Source organism: Agelaius phoeniceus, chromosome 4 (genome assembly GCF_051311805.1).
Source record: "Agelaius phoeniceus isolate bAgePho1 chromosome 4, bAgePho1.hap1, whole genome shotgun sequence".
NCBI lineage: Eukaryota > Metazoa > Chordata > Aves > Passeriformes > Icteridae > Agelaius > Agelaius phoeniceus.
Window position 1 is genome coordinate 32,134,084 of NC_135268.1, and position 25,565 is coordinate 32,159,648.

The following is a 25,565-nucleotide window of genomic DNA, read 5'->3' on the forward strand; positions in this document are numbered from 1 at the left end:
GGCAGTTTGAAAATGGCATTAAATCCATGCTGTGTGTTAACTTTACTGCTGGAAGTTTCTAATCCCAGGCACACAAAACATTTCCCAAAGGTTCAGTTATTTTTCGGCTGCTGCTAATGGACAGGGAACACAGATTTTGGAAATCTTGGTCTGTGTAAGAGAACTTGGAAAAGAGTAAGTTAGACAGACACAACAATGTTGGACTGACTTTATCTGTGGAATAGCTTATCTGCCTTCTGTAGAGTCAGTCACTTCAAAGCAGGATATAATTGACATGTTTTCTTCTACTCCACTGCTGATCACAATGAATTTGGGTTTTGTCTATGCAGAGTACATGAGGCAGAACTTGGTGCTTAGTTGAGCGTAGACTCTAAGGTGGTAAATATGCAATATGAATGAATGCTGCTATAGTATGTATAATGTATGTAGCTAAGATAGCTCAGAACAATGAGCTAATATGCACTTGAGGGTTGTCTGCATTAATATTTTGCTCTCAGTGAAGGTGAAACAAAGGGTTATTATTTTAGTTCAGTTAAAAGTGTGCGTGTGTGTATATATGGTGAGAAAATGCATTCAGTACTGAAGAATGGGGTCTCTTAAAACTATAAAACTCTCAGGAAAAAAAACCCTTTGAGCATTTGACTATACAGTTTCTTAATTATTTTGAATTAGTGTTAGTGCTGCAGAGGAAAGGGAAAAGCACAGCATTGGTATAAGACTCTGAATGCTTTTGTTATACCATTATCTTAACTATTAAGTCCATCTTGAAACTGATAATGCAGTATGTTTGCTGAAATCAAAGTCGCTTTCCTCCCCCTCCCCTCTCTTTCCACAGCCAACTGTACACCCTACTTGGTTTGAATATCCCTGAAGAAGAGGAATTTGGAATTTATTGCTTTGGATCTTGTAATGAAAAGAAAAAGAACACCCCACTGATACGTAATTACTGGAAATTCACATTCCATGTTTATTGATGAATAATTCTTCAAAGCATGTGTATTAAGCATTTCAATTTAAAGATTAGTGAAATTGAATGTTAAATTGTTTTGGTTAGTTTGATTAAATTTGGGTTTTGAAATATAATTTGTTTAAAAGATTTTTATTACCTGTAATAGCCTATACAGCAGTAATTTATATTTAGTGTTGAAACAATTTGCCACACTTCCTATTCTTGTATTTTCACACAGAATTTTTTCAGCTTCTATTGTATGTAATAAAACTTAAACAGATGTTAAAAAAATCCCACCAACAAAACAATGAACACCATTCTAGCAATCATAAACCTGCATAATATGAGACTTCCACACCATCTGCAAGTTTGCTTCCATTAACTTGATGCAAAATTTGATAGGAAGAACATGACTAATAAAATTTTTGCTTCTGATCTAGCAGTACATCGATGGAAAACTGGTATTTTGAAGGACTTTAAATGAATGTACCATCAGGCTACATTGCTGTAGTCGTAGCACTAAGGTTCAATACCTTAGTTAATTCTTGGAGACAAAAACAGGCAAAAAAAATCTTGACAGATACCGATTACATGTGCTTTTATGTACAGCTCACTAGGTTGTGTTTCCTGTTGTTAGCACCTCCCTGTTGGGACAAACGTGTGCTTTCATATTCATAAAGGCCTTACTTTAATCCAGGCTGTCCCTTGAAACCAGCACCTGTGCTTGCCTGTGGTAGCCATGTGGAACAGCAGCTTGCTCACTTTCTAATCAGGCCGTGTTCTTCTTAAAAAACATTGTTTAGCATTAAACTGAAAATAGTTGTTGATTTTTAAAATCAGATATATGTAATTCATTTTGAGTGAGCCATCTTTATTTTTATTGTGACTATTTGGCATTTCTCAGTCAAGTGCTTTATTTATTGAATGACAAAATAAAACAACCTTTTTTTAACCTTCTTAAAAATCTGAAACTAATACTGTAGACCATTCTTATTTTTGGAATTTTATACCTAGTTTCAGTTCATTGACAAGGAATGGACCGGGTGGTTAAAATGTCTAAGGGCCTCACCTCTGCAAGTATTGTTTGTAAGCTGTTGTATCTGGAAATTGTTTGTCAGAAAGGAATATTATGTAGACAGAAAACAATGCAATGGAAAGATTTCAAGTTGAATAATTTTTCTTAAAAGCAATCAACTGTTGTGGTCCACTATGTATTTTGGTTCAGTGTATTTCATCACCATATTAAATTGTCCTTTTTGCTGTTAATTTAGATGCAGTTACAGCAGTTTCATTTTATTTGCATTTGATATTAGCTACCTAATAATTCTTTTACATGTTGCAATTTCTAATGTTGAAATAATGTGTTTGACTTCTGTATGCGAATTAACATTTATATTAAATTTATGCTGTTCATACTTGGTGTGTGTAAAAGAAAAATAAATTATTTTAGACATGGTACTTTCACAAACTTACTTTGCAGGATTCACTTTGCTTTCTGTAATAACAACCTTTGGCCAGAGCTCCAGTGCTTTCCTGAACAAAATGAAGGGTGATTAAGGGGCTGAGTGAGGACTTAAAAAAGAAAAGTAATTATTGGAAGGCAAGTTAGTTGATTAGCTTTTATCGCATGTGAGCGTTGTTAAAAGGTTAGGATTTCCTAAAAAACTCATGAGGAAAGGCAACAGGGAACTTGTTTAATCTATGTTTAAAACCAAGTGCTTCCTAAGGCCAAGAAAAAAATCAGTTTGAGATAGAATTATACAGTATAAGGCTGGTAAGATACAGGGTTGGTAATTTAAAAGTATTTTCCTCACAGCCTGAGAATTCTAGTCTACAGACTGCTGAAATAAGCTTCATTTTATTTTTCAAGTGTCTTGATGAAGACTTAGGTTTTTGCATTTCTGATGGAAATCTGGACCCAGCAAACCAAGGTAAAATTGTTATTGTTAGCTAATTAAGGGAGCTGTGGCCCAAGGTGCACAAAGATTGCATAATACCAGTGAATACCAGAAGAAGAGATGCAAACTGAAGTCTCCTCAGTGAACAAAAGGAGGTATGCCCAGTACTGTAGAAAGCCAGGGGGTGTAACATCCTCCTTGATCAGATTTCCAACTGAGGCAAAAAAAACCCCAGTTTTCCTACAAACTAGCAAATCCCATTATTACTAATGCGAGCATTTATTGTGGCAACTATTTTCAATATGGCCAACATGTGTGACAGTATTAAACCATTATCAAGCATTTGAGTGTAATGAGTGCTAAGTTGATGCCAGCCAAATACAACCCTCAGGCAGAATTTGTCTTTGTTCTACAGCTAAGAACAGTGGTGAAAGGAATGAGCAGCTGAAGCAGCAGTAGCACACAGTTGCTGTAATTCAGGCTTTTTGAAGTTTATATAGAACACATCATTAGAAATATCTAATCAGTGTGCAAAATTGCAAACATATTTTTCATGCTTATAAAAATCTCACTGGAGCTTATTAACCTTTGGAAAATAAACCACCATGTATTTCTTCTAAAAAAGTTGTGACAGAACACAGTGTTGCCTTTTTTTTTCTTTAACATACTTTTGTATAATGTAAAAAGTAAATTGGTGTATGACCCTGTTCTGTAACTGGTGTAGAAACTAAAAGCCCCTCTTTGAAAGTAGAGGTCACTGACTTTGGTGAAGCAAATTTCTGTTACTTTGAGCTACACCCACTGCATCAAAAACTTGCCCTAAATAAGAAAAGGAGGACATTATTCTTACAGTTACCATTTTCATCTATTTGCCTTTTTTTTCCTCCTCCCTCTAATATTATTACTACCTTGTTTGGGATAGGGGAACCAATCAACAAGAGTTAGTAAATTAATGGAAATTAAAAAACGTTAAATATGAAACAGCATTAAAGAGCAAGTCACCTGGAAGATACTGGGTTAATGCACACTCTTGAGGTAAAAGCAATCCCCAAGAAGGCAGTTATTCTAAGTCCTCTCTTTCAGCAAATTTCTTGACAGCAGTTGCCATGTATAACAAAGAATGATCAGTTTACCATCTCTTCACACTGTTTAGTGTCCAACCTGGATGAAAGGAAAGAAAAGGGGTAATGATCCAGCAGTCTCAAATACAGCTTTTCTGCATTTAGAGCCTGGACAGGCCCCAAGCAGCCAGGAAAGGGAAGGCTTAAAGCAGTCATTGAGAGCTCCTTTCTCTGCCAGCCACTTGTTCACCTTGCTAACAAGGAGCTCCCATGGCTAGAAGTCATTCCAAGCTGTTTGTGGCTGATTTAAGAGACAGAAAGAGTGGAATGGCTTAATCAAAGACTGCATCAGTAACCCTTAACCTCAGGAGCCAGGCCCATGCTGCCATGAAAGGAGTGCTCAAGCCACTGGGATGGCACCTGCTATCAGGAATGACCCAGATGGGACAAGCCTTTTCCAAAAATACAGATGCTGCACAACTACCATGGAGAAGCATTTAACAATGCAACAACTGTCATACAAGGTCGAATTTTTAGAATTCTAGAATACGAGTAGCTGCTCATGGGAATGGAGAGAAAATCTTAGGTATTGCTTGAAGGTGGGTGAAATTTCAAGAATATAAGAACACAAATATCTTCTATAAGATCCTGCTTCAGGCTTTGAGCATATTTTCCTACACTGCCAGAGGCTGTGGCTGCTATCAGCTTAAAGCTTCCTGCAGAGGGAAGTATTCACTAGTATATGAAAACAAAATTCATGCAAATACTGGTCCCTGCAGTGGCCAGGCCTTTTTGTCTCTGCTCTACAGCTTTGACAGCAAGGGAGGTAAAGAACAATTCTTCCCATTTCCCAATACCTTTTCACAGGTATTATTATTTGCAGCACGTTCCTAGGAAAGACAAGAGTAGGAGGGTGGATTCAGACATTCTGTTGTTTGTATGTACCTAATTTAACATTGGCAACTTCAGCATAATTAAGGAAGAATAGCATCTCTTGGGAATGTGTATCTGGGCTGAGGGCAGGAAGATATCACAATCAATCTTCCAGGAATTAAATAGTTCTGACTGAGGAGGAGATGCTTCAGAAACTTCAATAGCAAAGAAGACCTGGGGTGCAAGGAAAAAACAGCAAGCCATGTCAGAATTTCTACAGGATGACAGCAGATTTGGAGGACCATAAAAAAAGGTCTAAGTGCCAAATTCCAGGAAACTCTTGAAAAAAAATGGAAGGTCATATTGTCCATAGAATCCAGAATGTTTCATTTTTAATGTGCTGTTTTCATGCCAGAGATAGAGGTAGGTCAGAAAATGTTTAACAGCTGGTTTGTAGCATTAGCTTTGTAAGGAGGGATGGTGAGCAGCTCTCAAAGTCTTAGGGTGAAAACAATGATCATAGGAGCACTGATGAAAGGGTTTGTTTTTTTCTTTAAAGCAGACAAAAATGTAAAAAAGGCAACCCCCACATCCTACAAAACTCACCTCAGCTATGTAAAGCAACATTCATGAGAGAAAACTACCTGAACATTTTTTAAGCCATGTATTTTGATGAAATTTTCATTCCATGTATCTCCTTTAAAAATCCATGTATTTTTCAGCTCCCTTGAAATCATACTTATTTTATCCATTCATCCTAGTCAAGAATTTAAGCTATGGAAGCAGTAGAGTAAGGCCAGAGGTAACAGTCACATCACCCAGTTTGTCCAGCACTCCAAACACACCATCCCATTTCACATACAGCCTGGGAGCAAGCTCAGTAACAGCTGATGAAAGCACAGCTTCCAGAAGCGCATCAAAGTCCGCAAGGAGTTGAATCTTTCAATATAAATTGGATCAGGATGTCCTAACTTAAACAGGCACAGTACTGTACTGCAAAAATACTTGATTTCTCAGCATTCAGAGGGTATTTCCTAAGCTCTTGATACGCACTCTGGCTTTGAGCTTAAGAAATTTTCTAAACCACCTCCTAGTACCAGTAGCTCTACATACTGGTAATAGCTATCAGCTGTATTTTCCTGCTTTTCCTTTCACCACTACATGTGGCTCTTAAATATTAGATAAGTAACTAGTCAGTAACTTAATAGCACTACAGGGGGACTCCAGCAAGCCATGGGAGGCTTGAGTTCAACTCTAACCCTGGTGAACCTGTGCAGCAGAGTTCATAAGCTGGTCCTGGTGAGAGCTGGGTGTTAGCAGAGCTTGCTCCCCTCATTTTGATTTCTCTCACCTGAAGGAGGGATGTGGCCTCCAATTTACAGGGCCTCAGGGGCTAAGCTGCTGGTGGAAAAACTGGTCTCAGGTTTCTGGGAGGAGTGAAGCCAGGGCTCTCACTGGAGAGTTCAGGATAAATGTGGGTACCAGGCATTCACAGGACAAGATGTCTGGCTGGCTGAGAAAGCCATCTGGACAAATTAGTGTTTTAAAATATTTAAGAACATTAAATATTTTCATCCTAATGCAGAAGAGGAATTCTTTAAGAACTCAGAGATTGTAATTTGTGAAAACAATTCTTATTTAGGCTCTTCTAATGCTAGGGGGTAAGGGAGGTACAGTGCATGCTGTGCCAGTTAGGGCAGGCATTTAGTGAACCCTCAAATGCCTCTGTACACAGCTGGCTGATGGGTTAGTGCTGCAGTCTTCTCGAAGCTCAGCTTCCAGTTTTCTTCACCCATATTACAAACCCTGATAAAATCAAGCAGGCATGGCTGCTTTTAGGGCTGGTGTAGGGCTAGCAGAAGATTTTTGCTGCAATAGAGAGCCTGCTGAATTTTGCTGTCCTACCCTAGAATTCTTTGCCAGAAAATATGTTGTTCCATTTCATGCTGAATTTGAGCTTGTTAAATCCATTTCAACTGCATGATATACCACCATTTTGTAATGAAAAGAAGTCACTCTCCTGTATGAGGTATGATTTCATTTTTTCTAAGCTATTCTTTAAGTTTTCAGGAACCCACTGAGATAGCGAGATGTCAGACAGTTCTGGATAGTGAAAGCCTTCAGTACAGAGGACAACCTAATCAGACACCCCACAAGGTTTTAACAGCCTCATTATTTCATTATTACAAGCTAACCATCAGTCATTTAAAAACGGGGTTTTTTTTTTGTCAGAGTGAAAAGATTTCTTTTTTATGTGTTCACTGTTCCTAGTGTACTGTTTGTCAAACAGGAATCAGAAGAGATAGGGGAGGCATCTAATCAAGGAAAAATACATGTACTAGCAGCCTGAGGAGGATAACCAATGTAACTCAAGGACACTTCATGTCAGTATGGTATTAGAAATGTTATGAAGGATTTTTGGGAAACATTTTTAAAATTCCAGTATAATTAAAGTTAACTCATATTCTTGGGTAGTTTAACAGTTAATAGTTAATTAAAAAAAAATTAATCACTGTTGCACGAGAGGGAATTGCAGAGAATATGAGAAGAGTAGGGATAAAAATCTAGAGTACCAGTAGGCATTTTTAATTGCATTACATGGATAACTATTTCATAACATTTGAAAACCTGTTGGATTATTAGGATTCATAATGCTAGGATACAGCAGATGATTGACTATAAATGAGAATATCCTACCCAAACAATCTAAGTCAGTGTAGATAAGACTTGGATATATTATAGCTTCTGAAATTGAACTATGATCAGCTTTTTCACTATATTGCATGTTTTCTCTTTTTGGCCTAATTACCAAGACAGTTCAGCAGGCTGAATCTCAAACTGCCTTTCTGATCAGCTTTCTCTAAATTCTCCTCTCCTCATTGCTATTCATAATTCTGTGGGCCTTTCCTGGCATTTCTTCCCCACTCAGATATTTTTCTGTGTCACAGATTCATTGAATACTTTGGGTCAGAAGGGACCTTCAAAGGTCATCTAGTCCACCCTGTCCTGCAATGAGCAGGCACATCTTCAATTAGATCAGGTTTCTCAGCTCCCCACCCAGCCTGGCCTTGATCCTTAATTACTCTTTCACAATAGGCTTCAGTCTATTACTGCATTTAAGTGAAAACTATTTGATAGTTTTTCCTTGTCAACTGACATTGTTTTTTTTCTTTAAAAAGAAAAGCTAACCCCAGCACAGTCCTCAAGCATATTTATTCTGATTCTTTTACTTAAACCAGTGCCAACATCTCCTAGTTACACTGTTTCATATCAAGATACTAATTCAAACAGACTATGTCCATCTTAAAGAGTGCTTTGAGATAAGGTACCAGAATATCACTTTGAATATGAATTCTGCATCATTAGCACATGGGCTCCTGCCAGTTCTGCTGTGCCTGCTGCTTGTTATGTTTTCTCATATCCTTGAGAGCCTGCAACAGAGTGCTGTTGGAAGCTTACATTACAAATTTCTGCAAAATATCGGATGTAATCTAGTTCTTCTCATGGTGAGTAATCTTTTACAGATGTTGTTTTACAAATGGAGAGCTTAATGCATCTACCACTTCTGTAATTCTTTGGCAAGTGGAAAAATGGTTCCATGTGATCTTTGCATATATTTTGTATTAGTGTATGTTATAAACAGGTACTGTGGTAGTTCAGTGTCTGTAGAATTATTTTAAGCGTGCAAACACAATTGATTAAGCACCTGATGAACTTTCAGTGCTCATTGTCTGGCCAGTTCTGTAAGATACAAAAAGATGGAGGAATGTATAACACAAATTCAGGTCAAAGGCAGCCAAAGTCTATACTGAAAATGAAGTAGGGGATTGCAAGAAGTTAGAATCAAGGTATAGAGGAAGTATATGAACGTTCATCATTAAACTGGTCTCCCAGTGGCAGAGGTGTATTGGGTAAATATCCCCAAAGTGAAGAACAGCTTTCTGAAATGAGATTTCAAGCAGAAAGACACAGCCCATGCAAGTCCAGTTCACTGCTAACAGTCCCAGGCTGCATTCCCTAACCCAGGTCACACCCTGTTTTCCACAATGTTCAGGTTAGCTGCTCTCACTAAAAAGCTCTTCCTGCACAACAGAAATCCCTTCTCCAGAGAAACAACTTGATGAAGGACTGTCAGGCTTTAAAGAATTTGTAACAGAAAGAAGTAGCCATTTAGTTTTATATTCTGAATTTTACTCCTATAAAATCAGCCTCTAAGTGATAATCAATTGAAGTTTTTCAAAAGCAGATGCAGGGCTAGGAGAGTAGGGCAAGATCTTTCCTGGTTATGGAAGAGGGAAAGCTTGGTGGTGATTTCCTTTCCTACATTGCAGGCTTCCATCCTGCAGAGCTTCACCTGCCTGAGCTGTCCCCAGCACAGTGTAAATGCCTCTCCTGTTCTGTTGCTTAGCCCAGGTGAGAGCAGCAACACTCTCTATCTCTGAGCTATTTCACATCCATTCCTGCATTATGTCCAGTCAGTCAGAGCTGGAATTTATTTCTAATGTACAAATTGAGAATCCAATACACATTAAAACATGCTTGGTTTTGCTTCTGCGTTTTCATTCTTTTTTAGCTTCTAGTTTTCTTGGACATGCCTGTGGGTTCCTGATGCCCAGAGGCATTGGACTACCCAGATCTGCTTAAGCACAGTCTGTGATGCACCATGGAGTTCAGAGAGGGGTTTCAAGTATCTGACTGCAGGAAAAACAGGGTGTCAAGGAGTTGGGATAATTCCAGATCCCCTGCTGAAAGAGATAACAGAAGGCCAGCAAACCCTTGCCAGCCCTCAAGGTAGATCAGCCTCTGTAATTGTTCTGCTAGGCAGTAGAGAACCAAAAGGGTTGCAAACAAGCAAGATTTAAAGCAAGCACCAACCCAAAGCAGAAGTAAATATTTGGTACATTTATTTATTTGTAACACACAACTAAAATCCTGTCTTAAATGAGAAAATAAAGGCATTATTAAGGCTACAAAATGTCCTCAACCTGGAAATGTTCCAGTCATCAATGAGAAAAATTTAAGGTTGCAGGACAGACAGTAACATGATGCCTTGACCTGGAAATATGAAAATATTACCTCTGAGGAAAAATAATCCAAAACAAAGACATTCATAAATAGCTTGGAGAAAAGTGTCAAAGGGGTGGTAGTTCTAGAGGGACTAGAGGAAAGATTATGAAAGCTAAGCATGAATATTTGCCTAAGCGCTACTTTAGTAAGAGAAAATGTGATAATTCTACAACTATTTTCCCAGTAGATACACATCAAAATTTTGGAGAGCAAAACAAAGATTTTGTTTTCTTACATATCCCATCCAAACATGAAAGCCACTTCTTGAGTCCCATCTGAATCAGATCCTAACGTCTTGAGCAATTATCCTATAACATGGGGGAAAAAACCCCTAGAAAACAGGCTTGCTTGTGACTTCTGTGTTAGGTTCTTACAGAAATTTCTACTGGGTTGTTTTTTTTTTTTTTTGGAACTAGAAGTTTCACACCACATGCTGACTTGAGCTGATAAAGCACCTCAGACCTCAGCTGGGAAGAATGTGTGTGCAGGCCTGAGAGGGGAAAAGCCCATCTTCTAGTTTTTTCAATCAACATAGCTTTCAAAACCTTGTTACCATTAAACTGAATTTCTGATATGACCACACGATTCCTATTAAAAAAAAATCCTGATGGAAGTCATGGGAAAAAGTCAGTAGCTCAAGCTAGGCTTTGAAGGTAGCTGAGCTCAGTGGCAGGAGTAAAAGCAGCAGTTATGTGAGAGGTGAAACATGGAACCATAATGAATCCTTGTACCTGCAAGGTTCCAGACAGAGCAATATGTAACAGCCATTACTCATATCAGGCAATGGTGACAGGATGACAAATGGTAATTTAAATTAGGGAGATGATGAAAGCTCTGATTATCCAATTAACATACAGCTCTATGAAATGAAAGATGTCTAATTTTTTTAATGTTGGCTACTTTTGTCTCCAACTTTGCAATACCTGATACTAAGTGAAGAATTTTAGAGGCTTTCAAGAAACAGACTCTCATGTGAATATGAGCTTATGTCTTTTTTTTTTTTTTTGAAAAAGCACTTATATTATCATAGTCAAAGACACTCACTGTGATAACATTTCAGAATAGGTTTTCACTGGACAAAGACACTGTTCTACAACTAATTCATCAGTTTTAGCAAGTTTTGAATCAGTTTTGAATGCCTATCATTCACTAACCCTAAAGGATGACAGAATCAGTCTCAAGTCTGCTATGGCTTTGTTCATCTGTGATGGACCAGAGCCTGCATACAGTAGAACACTTCCTCAGCCAAAACTCAATGTCAAATGTTTAAAATAACATCTGGTTTTGAAAAATGTGCACACCTAATAAACCTCAGACATATGCTTACATTTCCATACCCCGAAATATCCAGGCAAAGGGCAAAGAAACAAGGCTTGGCTTGAAGATTTTTTATAATTTTAAATTTTTTTCTATTGAAGATGAGTTTACTAGAAAAGGCCAAGGGAAAGAACAGTGCCAACAATATCCTTACACAGGTGAAACCCGGGGCACAGAGAAGGGTGCTGCCCTCCTGAGCAGGGCCTGGGGATGCTGCCATTGCCAGATCTCCAAGGCAGCTCCATGGAAATACCTGCCTTTGTGAGAGCCACAGGGACAATAAATATGCAAAACCTCACAACTGCAAAATGAATGCTCAAAAGGTAGGGATTTGGTTACCTTCCAATTTTAAAAGAAATTAAGACTGCCTTTCAAGGCACTAAGGCAGCCAGATTCTATCAGTTCTCACTACATTTTGAATAACTCCCCTGGCTTCTCTCCAGCAGGAACAACTTATTACACTGCTGTTGCTTTGAACTGAAGTCTCAACACACAGGCACAGAAAATGAACTTTTAAAAGATTAATGTGAAAAGTAGTAATTCTAACTCTTTGGCTAAAAGATTCATCTGACCAAGAAAACAAAACAAAACAAAAAAATCAACCTATCAGCCTTCTAAATATCAGACTTAATTGAACCAGACAGATGAACTGTAATTTTGCAGTAGCTTGGGATGTGAAAAATGAGGCACACTCTGGGTGCTGGGTAGGACACCATTGTGCTCAAAGTGCCAGCTTATTCTAGTCAGGGGCAGGAAGCAACTCCCAAGGCTCTACAGCATCAGCACTGTCTCCTGTGTCTCTTGCCCCTCAGATTTCATCAGGAGTGTTTACCCAAGCCAAAAGGGTTTGATTGCTAAGTTTTAGAACAGATGCTGCAAATTTAGCCTTTAGATATAAGTAGTCTTGGTGAGTTGTAGCTCTGTGCCCTTAATAATTTACCTCCCCTTCTACAAGTGTAGTCTGCTGTAAATAGGTTACCAAAGACTTATCCAAGCTGGTGTACTCTGAGGGACAAAGCCTACCCCTGCCTCTTTTCCTTTCCCCACTCCACAGCCTGCTCTCCTCAGGCTTGAAGTCCATCCAGTTGTGGAAGAAGACAGCCACTGCTACAGCGTGGAGGAGTTTACTCATGGGATGCAAGCAACAAGGAAAGAGGAGTAAGATTGCTTCCTGTGGCAGGATTCATCCTGCACTATTTCTCTACCTCCAGACAATCCCCTCTGACTCGTTAAAGGAATTGGAAAAGATCCTTCCAGCCTGGTGGAACCACCCCAATGGTGACAGCCAAATTTATTAATGGAAGCACCCTGTAGTCAAAGAAGTATTGCCACTCTGGAGGTGTTTCTCTGATACCACACTTGCATAATCTCAGATCATATATGCAATTTAAATAAGCTAAAAAAATGCATTCAAAAGAGGAGGGAAGACATTATTCTGTCACAGGGAAGGATTTCACTGAATTAAACTAAATTCCCCACAGGCAACATACTCACATTTCTGTCTTATTCAGCCCCCTTCCTTTAGTGGAAAAGGAGTGTAAAAAAGTTCAGCAAGAAAATTGACTTCAGTGAGCTGGTATTTCAATGTTGAAATTTTATTATTAATATTTTTTAAGAGGTACTGGGTTAGAAATATGCTCTTTGGTGTTTTTTTTCTGCCCCCAACCGAAAAGGAAGCAAGCAACTGTTTTAAACTTCCTATGGAAAAAAAAAAGGAGAAGCCTACTGGAGAGTTTTTAAAAGTAGTGCTATTTTTGTCAGTAGTCACCCTGAGTTCAGAACTAAATAGTAAAACAATAAGTAAAACTATAAAGAGTATACATCCTCAGCAATAACTTGTCAAATGTTGGCTACATTAGGACAGACATTAAATCACAGCCTTTGGATCTGCTGAGGGAACATCATCAAACCAGTGTTTACAAGAATGGTAGGTCAAATGTATATTATTTACACATAGAATGCCAACAAGAAGATGGAGGAGCTCATTCACCCCAAATTACCCCAGTATCACTCTGAAGTACTTCTGTCAAGTGTCACCCTCAGCAAGATGTAGGCACTGATCTTGCCTACCCAGCAGTGCAGGGCGTGGCTGAGGAAAACGTGGGTCACGCAAAAAGGGATTCAGCACGTGGGGGAAAGGATTCCACAAAAACCTGGAGACCAGCTGCCCTGTGCAGAGGAGAGAGGGAGCTCAGAGGGGAGCTCCTGTGATGGTCAAGGGCTGGAGCACTCCAGGCACAAGGAGCCACAGAGGGAGCTGGGAATGCTCAGCCTGAGGCAGGACCTGGGGGATGGCTGCCCCCAGCACTAGGATGGGGAGGGCTGGACAGGAGACAGGCAGGTCCTTCTCAAAGGTGCACAGGGAAAATACAAGAAGCAACGGTGATGTGTAGGCACAAAGGAAAATCCAACTAACCTTTCTTTCCCCTCCAGGGAAGACAGTTAAGGATGCAAAAGGATGCCTGGGGAACATACCAAATCTATCCTTGCAGGTACTCAAAACTCCCCTGGACAAATCATCCTAAGTGCCTGATTTGACTTAAATGTTGGTCATGTTGGAATAAAGGTTGAATTACAGATCTCCAGAGCTCCCATCTAACTTGAATGAGGACACACGGAAGAAAAACCAAACACAGAAGAAAAGCCAATCAAAATCCATTGGTTATCCAGATGGAGGATGGCAATGGCTGGTCGTGACCAGCATCACCAGCATTTCCAGAGGGTAACAAAGTTTGGAAATAAAACATTTGTGAAAGGTGTGAGATTGAAGGATATCCTTGCATCCTGCCCTTCAGTTCAAGCCACAAATTACAGGAAGGAAAACCATCAGGCACCCCTTTGCCCCCCATTTGAGATACCTCCCAAGGTTGCTTCTCAAGAACAAAGGATGTTCAGTACAGCAGGAGTCCTGGAAATGCATGTGGAGTAAGTCTGCTTTTCACTGGGCTGTGGGAAGAGAAACCTTTAAAGTTTTTCTCATGTGACATCTTGACTGCATGCAGTTTCCTTTCTGTCCTGAATCTCCCAAAACCTCTGTAAACTGTATGAGCTTCATAATAAAATATTTGTTTGCTTTAACCTTAATCTGGCTTGAATGAAAATGAATCTCACAATGTTTAGAATCAAGACACCATGTAAAATTGCATTTGTGTACTCCTCCTAATGTATCTGAAAGGTATAAATTGCATTCCTGACTAAGTGCTCCAGGGCTGCAGAGTTGGCAACATGGAAGTGCTGCCATTTGTGTGGAATTTTCCAGTGGAGGACATAATCTAAAGAGCTGCAAGAGTGTCCCTGCAGTAGGCTGGCACGCCAGCAAGCAGCACACCTCAACCCTGAAGGCTCAAAGACCTGCACCACTTTTTGTAATAACTTGTTATAGCTTGGTGACAGCTTGGGGTGAGGAGAAATCAGCTTATATTTTTCATTTTAGTGTGTCCAGCACACACAGTAGCTTTTCAGAGCAGTACATTTGTGAGAGCAGGCCTGTGTGCTGGAGGCTGGGAAAGGTCACTTCTGAGCCACATCACAATATTAATTGCATTTACTACACTCAAATTTGCAGCAAGTGATTGTACAAGTCTTCATTTAGAGAGCATGAAATGCTGAAATGCATTTCCTCCTTTCACAGGCTATACCAAAGAATATTTGTTTGATATAACCAGAAAAAAAGAAATCTTTGAACTATTTAATGCTTTAAACACAGAACAGCAGCAGAGTTACAAGCTAGAATTAAACAGGTTAAAAATATTTTTCTTCTGTTTTTTTCACATCTCCTGATCACATCCCAGCATGATGTGGGACATGCTAACAAAAGACTCAATCTAACAAACATAATTATGTCTTTTATTAGATACCTAGTTAAGTACTGTATAGATCATTATTGGTTTGTATCTCAAGGAAACTTTCAATCTCTTACTACAGAGATAAAATGAGACAGTTAAAATATTTTTGACTTGATTTAGCACCTTTTTTCAAATCTTTGCTTTTTTCAAACAAGCAGCACCAGGGAGCTGCCACAGTAGAGGTTTCTCTTTTTAGGAAGACCACAAACCTCTAAGGATGCTTGTGAAGGGAGTGGAGCACCCAAATCTGTTCCCTCCATGAGCCAAGTCCCCTTCCTCTTGCTGACCACCACTGCTCAGTTACTATGACAAGGGTTTGTCCCAGAGCTGAGTGCTTCTGAGTTAGGACTTTCTCACATTTTCCAACCAAGGTTTAATTAGGGCCAGTTTTACTCCTCTGTGCTCTTCCTGAGGTAGTTTACAGAGCTGCCTATTTACTGAAGTTCACAGGCAGTAATCTTGCCCCCATCCCCCTTTACTAAAAAAAAAGTGCAATTTTTTTTTTTCCTAATACATACATAATTGATTCAAACCCCAACACCACTAGCTTTTATCAATATGTTGAAACTTTTTGTCATGGGGTTTGCTTTGAGTTTTTGCAACTGGAGCTAAAAAAACCTCTCTAACCAATTAAGGAATGTTTTCCTACTGTACTAGTTACAAAGGAAACTTGTAAATATGCCTCAGGGGAACTCTGGCATCTCATAAACCAGAAGAGAAATAAAAGTTTATCAAGCATGCTGTATAATATCTTAATGCAATTTGAGGTGTCTCAGAAGTTTGTAATATTGCAGTAGGCGCATGGTCTGATGAACACAGGACTCTCTGGGTATTTTTCATCCATTTAGTTTTCCTCCCACCTTTCCAAGACTGTTTCTATTTGTCTTTACAAGTTGTCTGAGCAGAGCCATCTGTCAAATGTAGCAGCAGAGACACACAGAGAGAGAGTGAAGTTCCCAGGCTCAACCTGCCCCAGTCAGCAAGGGCACTGCTTCTGACTTTCCAAACCTATGACTTCCTTCAGCCTGTCCCAAGAGAGCAGCTGGCCACCACCAGAATTGTATTTGCCTTGCCCCCAGACAAAGGAAGGAATGATGACTCTGACTCCATGTTCTCAGAAGGCTAATTTATTATTTTATGGCACTATATTATATTAAAGAATACTAAACTATACTAAAGAATACAGAAAGGATGCTTACAGAAGGCTAAAAAGATAATAATGGAAACTCGTGACTCTCTCCAGAGTCCCAAAACAGCTTGGCACTGATTGGCCAATGAGTGAAAACAACCACACCAGAAACCAATGAAACAATCACCTGTGGGTAAACAATCTCCAAACACATTCCAAAGGAGCAAGACACAGAAGAATCAAATGAGATAATATTGTTTTCCCTTTTCTCTGAGGCTTCTCAGCTTCCCAAGAGAAAAATCCTGATATGACAACGCCAGATTTTCTCCAGCAATGCTGCCCATCTCATCTCAACCATGGCTCCCACTTTCTTAAGGAAAATCTCAAAGGGAGACTGGTGGTAGTGGCATATCAAGTGAGCTCTTCATCAGTGCAAAGAGCTTCCAGCTGTTTTCGTCCTCCATGATATTCTCAGTTTCCTCACTCCATGACTGGATGTGCCCCTGTGTTTGTACAGTCAGATGCCTCCAGGGTGTCCTGCTGCTCCAAAGGTGCCACATGTGGCTCAGAGCCTATTTCTGGCAGACCCAGGAAAACTAGCAAGCTATCCTGGATAATTGCTGAGGCACTTTGTTCCAGGAGACCAGCTATCAATCTCATTTATTGGCACAGTGTTGCACTGTAGTGATGTAAAAACCACTGAAGGGAAAACTGCTTGGATGGAGCTACCTGAAATATGCTTTTCAGCTTGTTTCTGTTCTCCTGATCATTGGATGAAAGTGCAGTTCTCTCAATTCACTGCAGAGGCAGCAGTAGCAATTTCATGCCATCACTGTCCCACTTGCACTGGGTGCCCCAATACATTGTCCTCTTCCTCTCTTTCCCCACCCACACCCATTTCAAGTCTCACCTCATGGTATCATTTTTAGTCATAATTTGCAAACCCCTGACTATGACACATGCCAAAGCAGAGTTCTCACCCTTTCCACCAACATTCTATATTATCAAATGGTGGGGGCTGGTGACACCTCGAGTGGCCAAATTTTTGCTGTAGTTACATTGCATGACTCACTCAGTACTGGTGTTGAAATCCCAGATTTTTCTGTGCATGTGATTGTTCTCCCCACCCATGACTGCCAGCAGGACACACCACCTGCAGTTTTTATCTCACTTCATGTTATACAATGCCTCCTGAAACACAGAATTAGTTGCACACATATAAGGCCCGAGTGAATACACAAGGTAGAAACCCAAGTACAGACATGGCCCCACAGCCTTGATGCCTTGTGAAATCTGCTGCAGCTACAGCATCCTTTTCCAGCACAAACATCAAAAGAACCGCAGGGTGCTGGAGGCCAGCTTGGAAGAAACACTGACTGCATAAAACCAAAGCCAGGACAGAGCAGAAGAGCTCTGGCTAAAGCAGGCAGCTCAGAAAGCAGGAGTGATGCTGGAGCAGGACATCAGTGGTAGTCCACATGGGCCCAGACACTCAGCATCTCTTGGGATGAGGTGCACAGTGAGCCTGACATAATTCAAGCAAGTATTTATACTTTATTAGTAAAGCAGATTAAATGGAATGAGAATTAGAAGATCCCATCTAATCCTCTTTGCAAATGAGGTTTTTAAAGATGTAAGACTTGTATATGATTTCTGGCATTCAGAATTAAGGACAGTTATTTCTGATTAAGTTTTATTACTACATTCAAAATGAAATTACTCATGATGGTTTTTTTGGTACTAAAAAAAGACAAAAATGCAAATCCAGGGATCTTCTTCAGCTGCTTAATATTAATGTCCGACTATGAATTGAACTGAGCTAAAATTGAGTTAAGGGTCACTCTTTTAGGAAAAAGAATCCACAGTTTTGGGAAGTTGTGTCTATTTTTCTGTAGCACAAAACCTGTTATAACTCTCTTGGCTAGTGCAGTGTTTATTTCAGATGCAAAAACTATTATCTCAACAAGCATCTTCAAAGAGAGAAAGGCTTCACAAGAAAACAACTAAAAGAAAGGCCTAAGCTTAAAAAAAAATATTTATTGAAGTTTGTTTAGTTTGGTTAAACAAATAATGATTATGTCTGTCACTATGAGTTCAAATGGCAAGGTTAATGTTAACTTTTACATTTTTACTCTGGCCACCATCTGCTAGAGAATAAAGGTATTGTCTACTGGGATTTAAACCGGCAGCAAAATTTCCTGTTTAGGGTTTCTATCTTCTCACACATTACTCAGCAGCAGTGAGTCTGAGGTGACACCAGGGAGAGATAAAAAATACTGCAGCTTGCTCATCTACAGTCCATCTTGTTGCATTATCAGAGACACCAGTAAATGGCATTAATTTTCAATTTTGCTTTCAAGGAAAAAAAAAGTCACCTTCCCTTGACGTTGATTGGTCTTCTAGGGTTTTTTAACTGTGTTTACAACAAGAAGTTACAAATGAAGATTAGCTAATTTTAGCAGAGGTGAGTCATAGAGATCTGCAGGAACCAGCCAAATTCAGCATTTGACTGTATTCTTTGCTTATTGAAGGCTCTAGAGTAAAGTGATAGCCATTCATATGGCTATAAGAAAAAAAGTTTCTGTTTCTGTTGTGGGGCTGAGCCGAGGACCCCATATTTACCCCTGTTTCCTGTCTATTATGTGCCATCAGTTTGAACAGCTGCCTAAATTAATGCTTCACATACAAATTTACACAAACTCTTTTATTGCAGAAAAGTCTTAAATAAAAACTTAAACTCTTAGGTTCAAGGGGGATGTTGTGTGTGATATTGCTGCAAACTTCCACCATCAGACGAGTTTTGTGTCATAGCCATCAAAGGTCTTAGGTATTAAAAGTTTTGTCAAAACCTGAATGCAAAGCATTCACCATTACCTCTTTGATAAGAGTTTCACACAACTGTTCAAAACCACTGACTTCCTTCCTTGCTTAGGAAGAAACTGCACATTCACCAACAAAATAATTATCTGGCTATTGCTAAAGATAAGTCTACCCATTTTGGATGACTTGTGTTTAGTAATAGCCAGATAAATTTTCACTTATAAAACAAATATCCAAACAGTGCCACATTTAATCATGAAAACTGCCATGCAGCAGCTAATGAAGAAAGCCAGACACTGGCTTACCATAAATGAGTCCCCTGGCCCAAAACACAATTCCAAACATTACCAAGTTCAGTCTCATTTTTGACAGACCATTTCCAAATAAAGCAGAAGAGACAGGCAAACATATCTTGCTCTAAATCTTTCTCTCTCCAGCAGTTTCCAGAAACTGTAATTCAAACAGGGACCAAATCTAGCAGACCAGATTCAGGCAAAATACAATTTTCATTTAAATCAGCAAGAGCTACTGGTGACTAGCATGCAGCATTAAACCACGTGTACTTATCAGTGTCCTAAGAGAAAACATGAATTTTAAAACAGATGGCAGAATTTGAAAGAAATTGAATCACAAAATAAGATCATTAACATAAATGCTTCCTCTTCTAATCAGCTACCACTGTGGTACTATCAACTGGAGTGTTGGGGAATATCATTCATTTCCTCATCCCAGAATGTAAATATATGAATTGTTTTACTCCCTACTTTTCCCCATCCCCCCACACCCTTTGCACAGGCACTTTTTTTTCCCCTCAATGTTTCCCTCAGTTAGAAAAAAAATTAGGGTGAACCATTTGCTCTCCTTCCCAACAGGGAAGTTTTCTGCACCTACCAAAAAAATGCTAAATGTTGACAGAGAGGGATATTCTGGGACGACATTTCCGACTTGTTCCTCCCACATTAGAGTACGACCTGTCAGGTGCAGGCAAAAGATCTTGGCAAAACCACGAAAAAAGTACAACCATGGAAGACAAAAAGCAGAGCTCAGGCATTCATATTTCTCAGTTTACATAGCAAGTAAACAACCAGTACTTTGTGCTCAAACCATTCAGCTACAAATAAGTTGTTTTTTTCACCTTCTCCAACAGGATTTCTGCAGCCAGAATTTAACCCCCAGTTTAAGCACATAATGGATCAGAGCATTGGTTAAAATATTTTTCACTGGCAATGGCTTTGAGAACTGACTTGCTGAGACTCAATATAGGTAGGAACTAGAGCACCAGTAAAACCCAGTCATCACAAGAAGCAAGGATGCTTAAAGCACACTAGCATTCTACAAGGAATGTCAAAGCTACCTCAGAAAAAAAAAATCATGTGAAAATGGTATTCCCTTACCTGACAGAGTTTTCAAAAGTGCACATCCATCACAACTCCCCAGGAGCAATAAGAAAATGAGCTGTTGTGGCTTCTTTCCCTTGAGGAACACAGCAATGCAGGGTCCTGCCTACCCCCTCACTCAGCTGTGAGCTGTTGGTCCTGCCAGATCCTGTCTGGGTCTGACCTGCCCAAGCCCCAGCTGACAGCAATGGGCAGCTTGGCCTGTAGGTCCCTCAGGGAACTTAATTTTTTTTTCTTGTGCTGAGGATCTGGCATAGTGCTCTTTTTCTCTGGAAAAAGAAGCAGCACACTTCTGAGATTATCACAAAGTTTCCAAAAGGGCTCTGGGCAAGGGGGCTGCTGGGCCTGGGCTGTAGGAGCACCAAGTGCATAATTTTGCTTTAAGCATGTTTAGCCTGAGCAAAAATTCTGTGAAACTGTTACAGGCATCAGCTTAAATTTTTGGGCAAGGCAGTCACAGGTTTTGCTTATTTCCAGTGTAATTCACAGTGGTTACATAGGGTTTTAATCTGCAGTAATTTAAACAGACTGTAACAGGCCATGGAATTTAAATCCCAAGCTTTTGTTTCTCTTTCTATCTAACTTTAGGTGCTGCAAATGCTGAAGCAGCATAGAAATAAATTTTCAGATTAAAAATGCTTACTGTAGTAATTTCTTTGCTCTTCTGGCTTGAAGGAGTAAGGCTATATGTAAGTATGAGGCCAAAAGATGTAAGCATACTATGTTGCAGGTACAGGGCTGAATTTCAAAATCATTACCACTTTCCCCACCATCAACTTATTGTAAACTATTTAGACACAGAAAAGAAATCACATAGAGTTATCCATGTGTTTGTTCTCCCATGAATAAAGGCACAAAACTTCTACCTATTATTTCCCCAGCTGGAAGCTAATCCACACTAAATTTTGCTGCAGTGCTGAAGATTTCTGAAAAGCTTCACAGATGATTGAGCTGAAGCTTCAATACACAGGATCTCTCAGTAGGCAAAAGAGTATCATCCTCTGTTTGTCATCAGCCTTTTTAAAGCAGGAAGAAGATGAAGAAAAGAACAGATGAACCTGTTGAGAGGTTCTTACAGTATTACTTTCCCCAGCAGTGTTAATAGCTACCCTACAATTTTGCACAGTTATTTCAAGGCCTTAAGAACAGGGAACTGACTTAAATTCAGCGGTGCTGCGCTGCAAATGCAAGTGAAATTGAGTATTTCCATTCACCCTGCAAGTCTGTGGAGCTGTTGGCCTCTCCATGCAGCTGTTTCTGCTGACCCCTGATGTTCAAGGTGGGCTAACAGGCTTTCACTCTTGCAGGACCTGCAAGGCAGCTGCCTGCTTGGTAAGGACCTGCACTAATTGATCAGGCAAACTTGTCAGGCTTAGTATGGGTATAAACTGAGTCTGGAATAGATTTGTTTCTTTTTTTTTTTTTTTTCCTGGGGCTTTCTAGGACAGTTTTGAGCCATTTGTCCCACTGGAGTACTGATTCAACAGAACAGAAAGATGTTTGATCTCATGATGTATGATCTCTTCTCTTTTGTTTTCAAGTTCACCTGAACTTCTGAACTGGTATCTTTTTTCTCCAGTTAGCTTAAGTGACTGTTTCATGGCACAGTGATTTGGAAAATGCTCATTTTATAAAAGCTTATATTTCAGTCATCTTTCAGCTCCCAGAGACAATTATATCACTGAATGTTATAAAGCTAAGGCTGTTAACATACAGATGGCAAAAACTGTTGGTGCAGCAGAAAAGGAATGGTAAGTGTTTAATCCTACCAGCTGCTCTGAATCCAGTGCAGGGGCAAGAAAACACTCTGAAACCTTCTGCTTGCACAAGACTAGCTGTGAGCCCCTGATTGTAGGAAGTTCAGCAAATGTCCCTCAAGCTGAGAGTCCAGTCTCTCCTGTAATCTCTCTCAATGCCTTCTGGCAAGGGATGCCCTCTTTTGGGACAGCAGTTTGAAGCTTTCTCTGAGACTGGAAAGCTGAAGGAAACAATGGCAGGATGATTTTGTGCTCCATGAGGAGAGCTGCCCTCTCCCCAGGGTGGATGTTGCAGTTCACTGCCTGGGAGTTTTGCTGTTCTCACCTTTGCCAGCACAGGTTTACCTCCTAAACAGCTGTTTCTGGAAGGCAATAGCTCTCAAAACCAAACATACAACCAAAAAAATTGACCCCCACTTTCAATAAAGTTATACAAGGAATGGAACGAAACATTTGCTTACTGATCTAAACTGATTGGAGCCATGATTAATTGGTTTTAAAATCCAAAATAGCAGGTTCATTCCTAGCTAAGTGGAAAAAGCAGAGCAGTTATCTCTCTCCTCCCAAACAATTATGTTGGTAAGCTGGATGTGATATCCCATTTCTAAATGTTTTGCTTTCCCGGTGTCCTGAGCTGACACAATAAGAATAATTTACACTGCAGAGGAAATACTGCTGGACAGAGCCTGAATCCTGTGCAGCTCAGGTCAGAATTCTTCACTTTCCCTGAGTGCCTTGCTTCAACTGGGATTACCTGAAGTACCACTGCAGTTCAGACCTTGGGATAAGGCTCTATGTAGCAATGAAGCATCTAGAATTGGGAGAACAGATTTGTTGAATTGCGCACTTTCCTAGTGAATTGCTTTATATTGCTACATTACTCAATACTCTCTGTTTTCTGAGCTTATGAAGTGTGGCTGCCATTTAGCAGCACATGGTTGTCCAGAGAGACAGGCTGGTAGAGGGATTTATTGCAGTGAGATGGCAGCCTTTGTGAGAAAAAATATGGGCCCTTATTCATCTACACAGGACATTTCAGACAGGGACCATTCAGGGGCATTTTTTGTCACACACAGGGATGCTTGCAGTCAAGGTTGGTGTGAAAATTTTCCTGCGTTGTAAAATGTCACTGCACACATCATTGCCATGATTATAATTGCTGCAGTTATTAGATTTATTTTTCCCATGAAATACAGAGCTGTGAAATAGATATGTTTTCACAGTGCAGCCACAGCTACTGCTCTTCTCTTTTCTGCTGCAAAGCAAGCTGTGTGTACCAAAGGCTGGCATCTTCTTCATGGTGAAAAAGTTATCAAGACAAAACAAATTAATAAACCCCTTTCTTCTGGTAAGGCAGAGCCAAGAAGACTGTCAAGATCATTGTGGAAAATTATAGTAATGGGATAATGGAAAAAATTACAATTTGTGGAGAATGAAGTGTATTTCTTCTACATTTAAGAGTCCTGTGGAGAATAGAAACAGCTTTTCTGCAGAAAGATTTGACGTAGTGCCAAAAATTCAAATTGACACCTTAAAATAATCTGCCAAAGGAAGGGGAAAAAATAACCTTTCTTCTTGAACTCCTGTAGCAGAGTTAGCTCAAATTAGAATATTGTAGTACTGCTGCCCAGAGTTATGGGCTGGGGAAAGAGTGACTATTAACTGTGGATTTTGGTCCAAGTTCATGGAAAAACTGGAGAGTTACTTAGTAAGGATAATTGTTCTTGGAGGTTGTTTGGAAATTCTGTCATACTGACTAAAACTCCCCCCCCCCCCCCCCAGCTTCTGCTCACGTGGGGGAATTTTACTTTCTTCTAAGAGATGAATTCAGTCTGATTATTCTGGATGAAAACTTTTCAAGAAATTCTGGAGGAGCACTCATTATTTTGCATTTATTAAGGCTGGGTTTTGAGTTGTATTTCTGAAAAATAAAGATGAAACAATGCATCAATTTCTGAATGCCTGAATTAGTCTTACACATTTTGATGTTTCGCCCTGAAGTACACCATCAGTATATTCATATTTGGTTTTTTCCCAAAATAAATTCATATGTATGCTTTTAATACTGATGACAACACTGAAAGTGTATATTTCTTCATCGTACAACTAAAAATAGTATTTACAATTACACAGCTTGCCTTTGAATTCAGTGCTATTGCTTCAATTTGGAAAAAAAAATGTGGAAGAAGTATAGGAAGAAAAATGAAGCTGGTGAGATGTATCAACATGGTACCATCCAGGTCTGATGAAGACTCAGCAGTTAAGTGGACCTGTAGTCTTTGAATAAGGAAAAACTAAAGATCTTTTGCTGTGCAGATGATGCCTACCAGTGTTGATACTAGGAGTTTATCTTCACAGCATCTGTTACAGAGGAAAACAGTTGCTTAAGACTCTGTCTTAATCTACGTGAAAATGCATGAAAATTGAGAAATGTGCCAAATTCAGAAAAAATTAACTCTGAAAGTGTTCTGTTAGTCTAAGCTGTTTGCCAGCTCTGCCACAAACACTCCCAGCTCTTCCCCCAGACTGAGAAACAGCTCCAAGATGTGTCCAGGAGTGTCCCACCTCTGCTGGTGGCTGCAGGGGTTTCAGTAGCTCTGCACTGTGTCTGAAAGATCTTCCAGCCTGAGAAGAAAGTCCCAGGTGCCCCATGCAGCCAGACCATGGCCATGTGTTGGTTTCTGCAGTCTGCAGAGGTGCCAAACAGTGTGCAGGAGGGGTGAAACCTCTGCTTCAGCAGATCAGCTCTGAGGAAGAGCCAAGCTGCACTTTGGCACCATCACTAGTGGGGGATATCTGAAACTATCTGTAAGAGCAAGGTTTACTTCTGCAGTGGCTTCTTACATTCAGATTAAATCAATTTTTTGGAGAAGCCATGAGTGGCACTGAGTATAAACAGAAGTCAGTGGTAGAGTGCTGTGAATCTTCACTGAAAAAAGCCAGTTTTGTACAATATTCCCTTTTTTTCATGACAGAGCTTCTGTTCCCTTGCTGTGAGTTGATCACACATTCAAATTAAATATCAAAAATCAGTCAAACTAATGCTGGTGGTTCAATTGGTTCAAGAATGAATCCTGGATTTTCAAAAGATATTTTGTCTCCTGAGACCTGACTTGAGACCCATCACAAATCCTCCTCAACATTTCAGAAAATGCACTGTCTGATAAGATGTGCAACAGCCAAGCATCGTTATTGCTGTCTCTTGGTTACAATTAGAAAGTCTTTGCCAGTTGTTGTCACTTAGTAAAACTTTTAATAAGTGTGTAGATACAAAATCTATTATTTTGGCCAGAAATTAATATGACTAATTACATTTTGCTATTTGCATTTCCCCTAAGGTATCAATGTTTCCCGCTTCCTTCCCAAACTGTAACATAAAATTACTTCTACTAGTTATGTAATTTGTTATTAATTGAAATAATATACAAACTGTATTTTGGGTTCTCCTGGGG

The 25,565-nt window shown here is 39.7% G+C and overlaps 1 protein-coding gene across 2 annotated transcripts in view; it reads left to right on the forward strand.

Moving 5' to 3' along the window:
- The window catches only part of RBM46 (RNA binding motif protein 46), a 28,453-nt gene extending 26,036 nt beyond the window's left edge, over positions 1-2,417 (forward strand). For both annotated transcript variants that reach the window (XM_054633557.2, XM_077177232.1), the window contains exon 6: positions 836-2,417. In XM_054633557.2, the coding sequence (XP_054489532.2) occupies positions 836-861 (26 nt within the window). In that variant the 3' untranslated portion in view covers positions 862-2,417. The remainder of the gene's footprint in view (positions 1-835) is intronic.
- Positions 2,418-25,565: the final 23,148 nt, after the last annotated feature.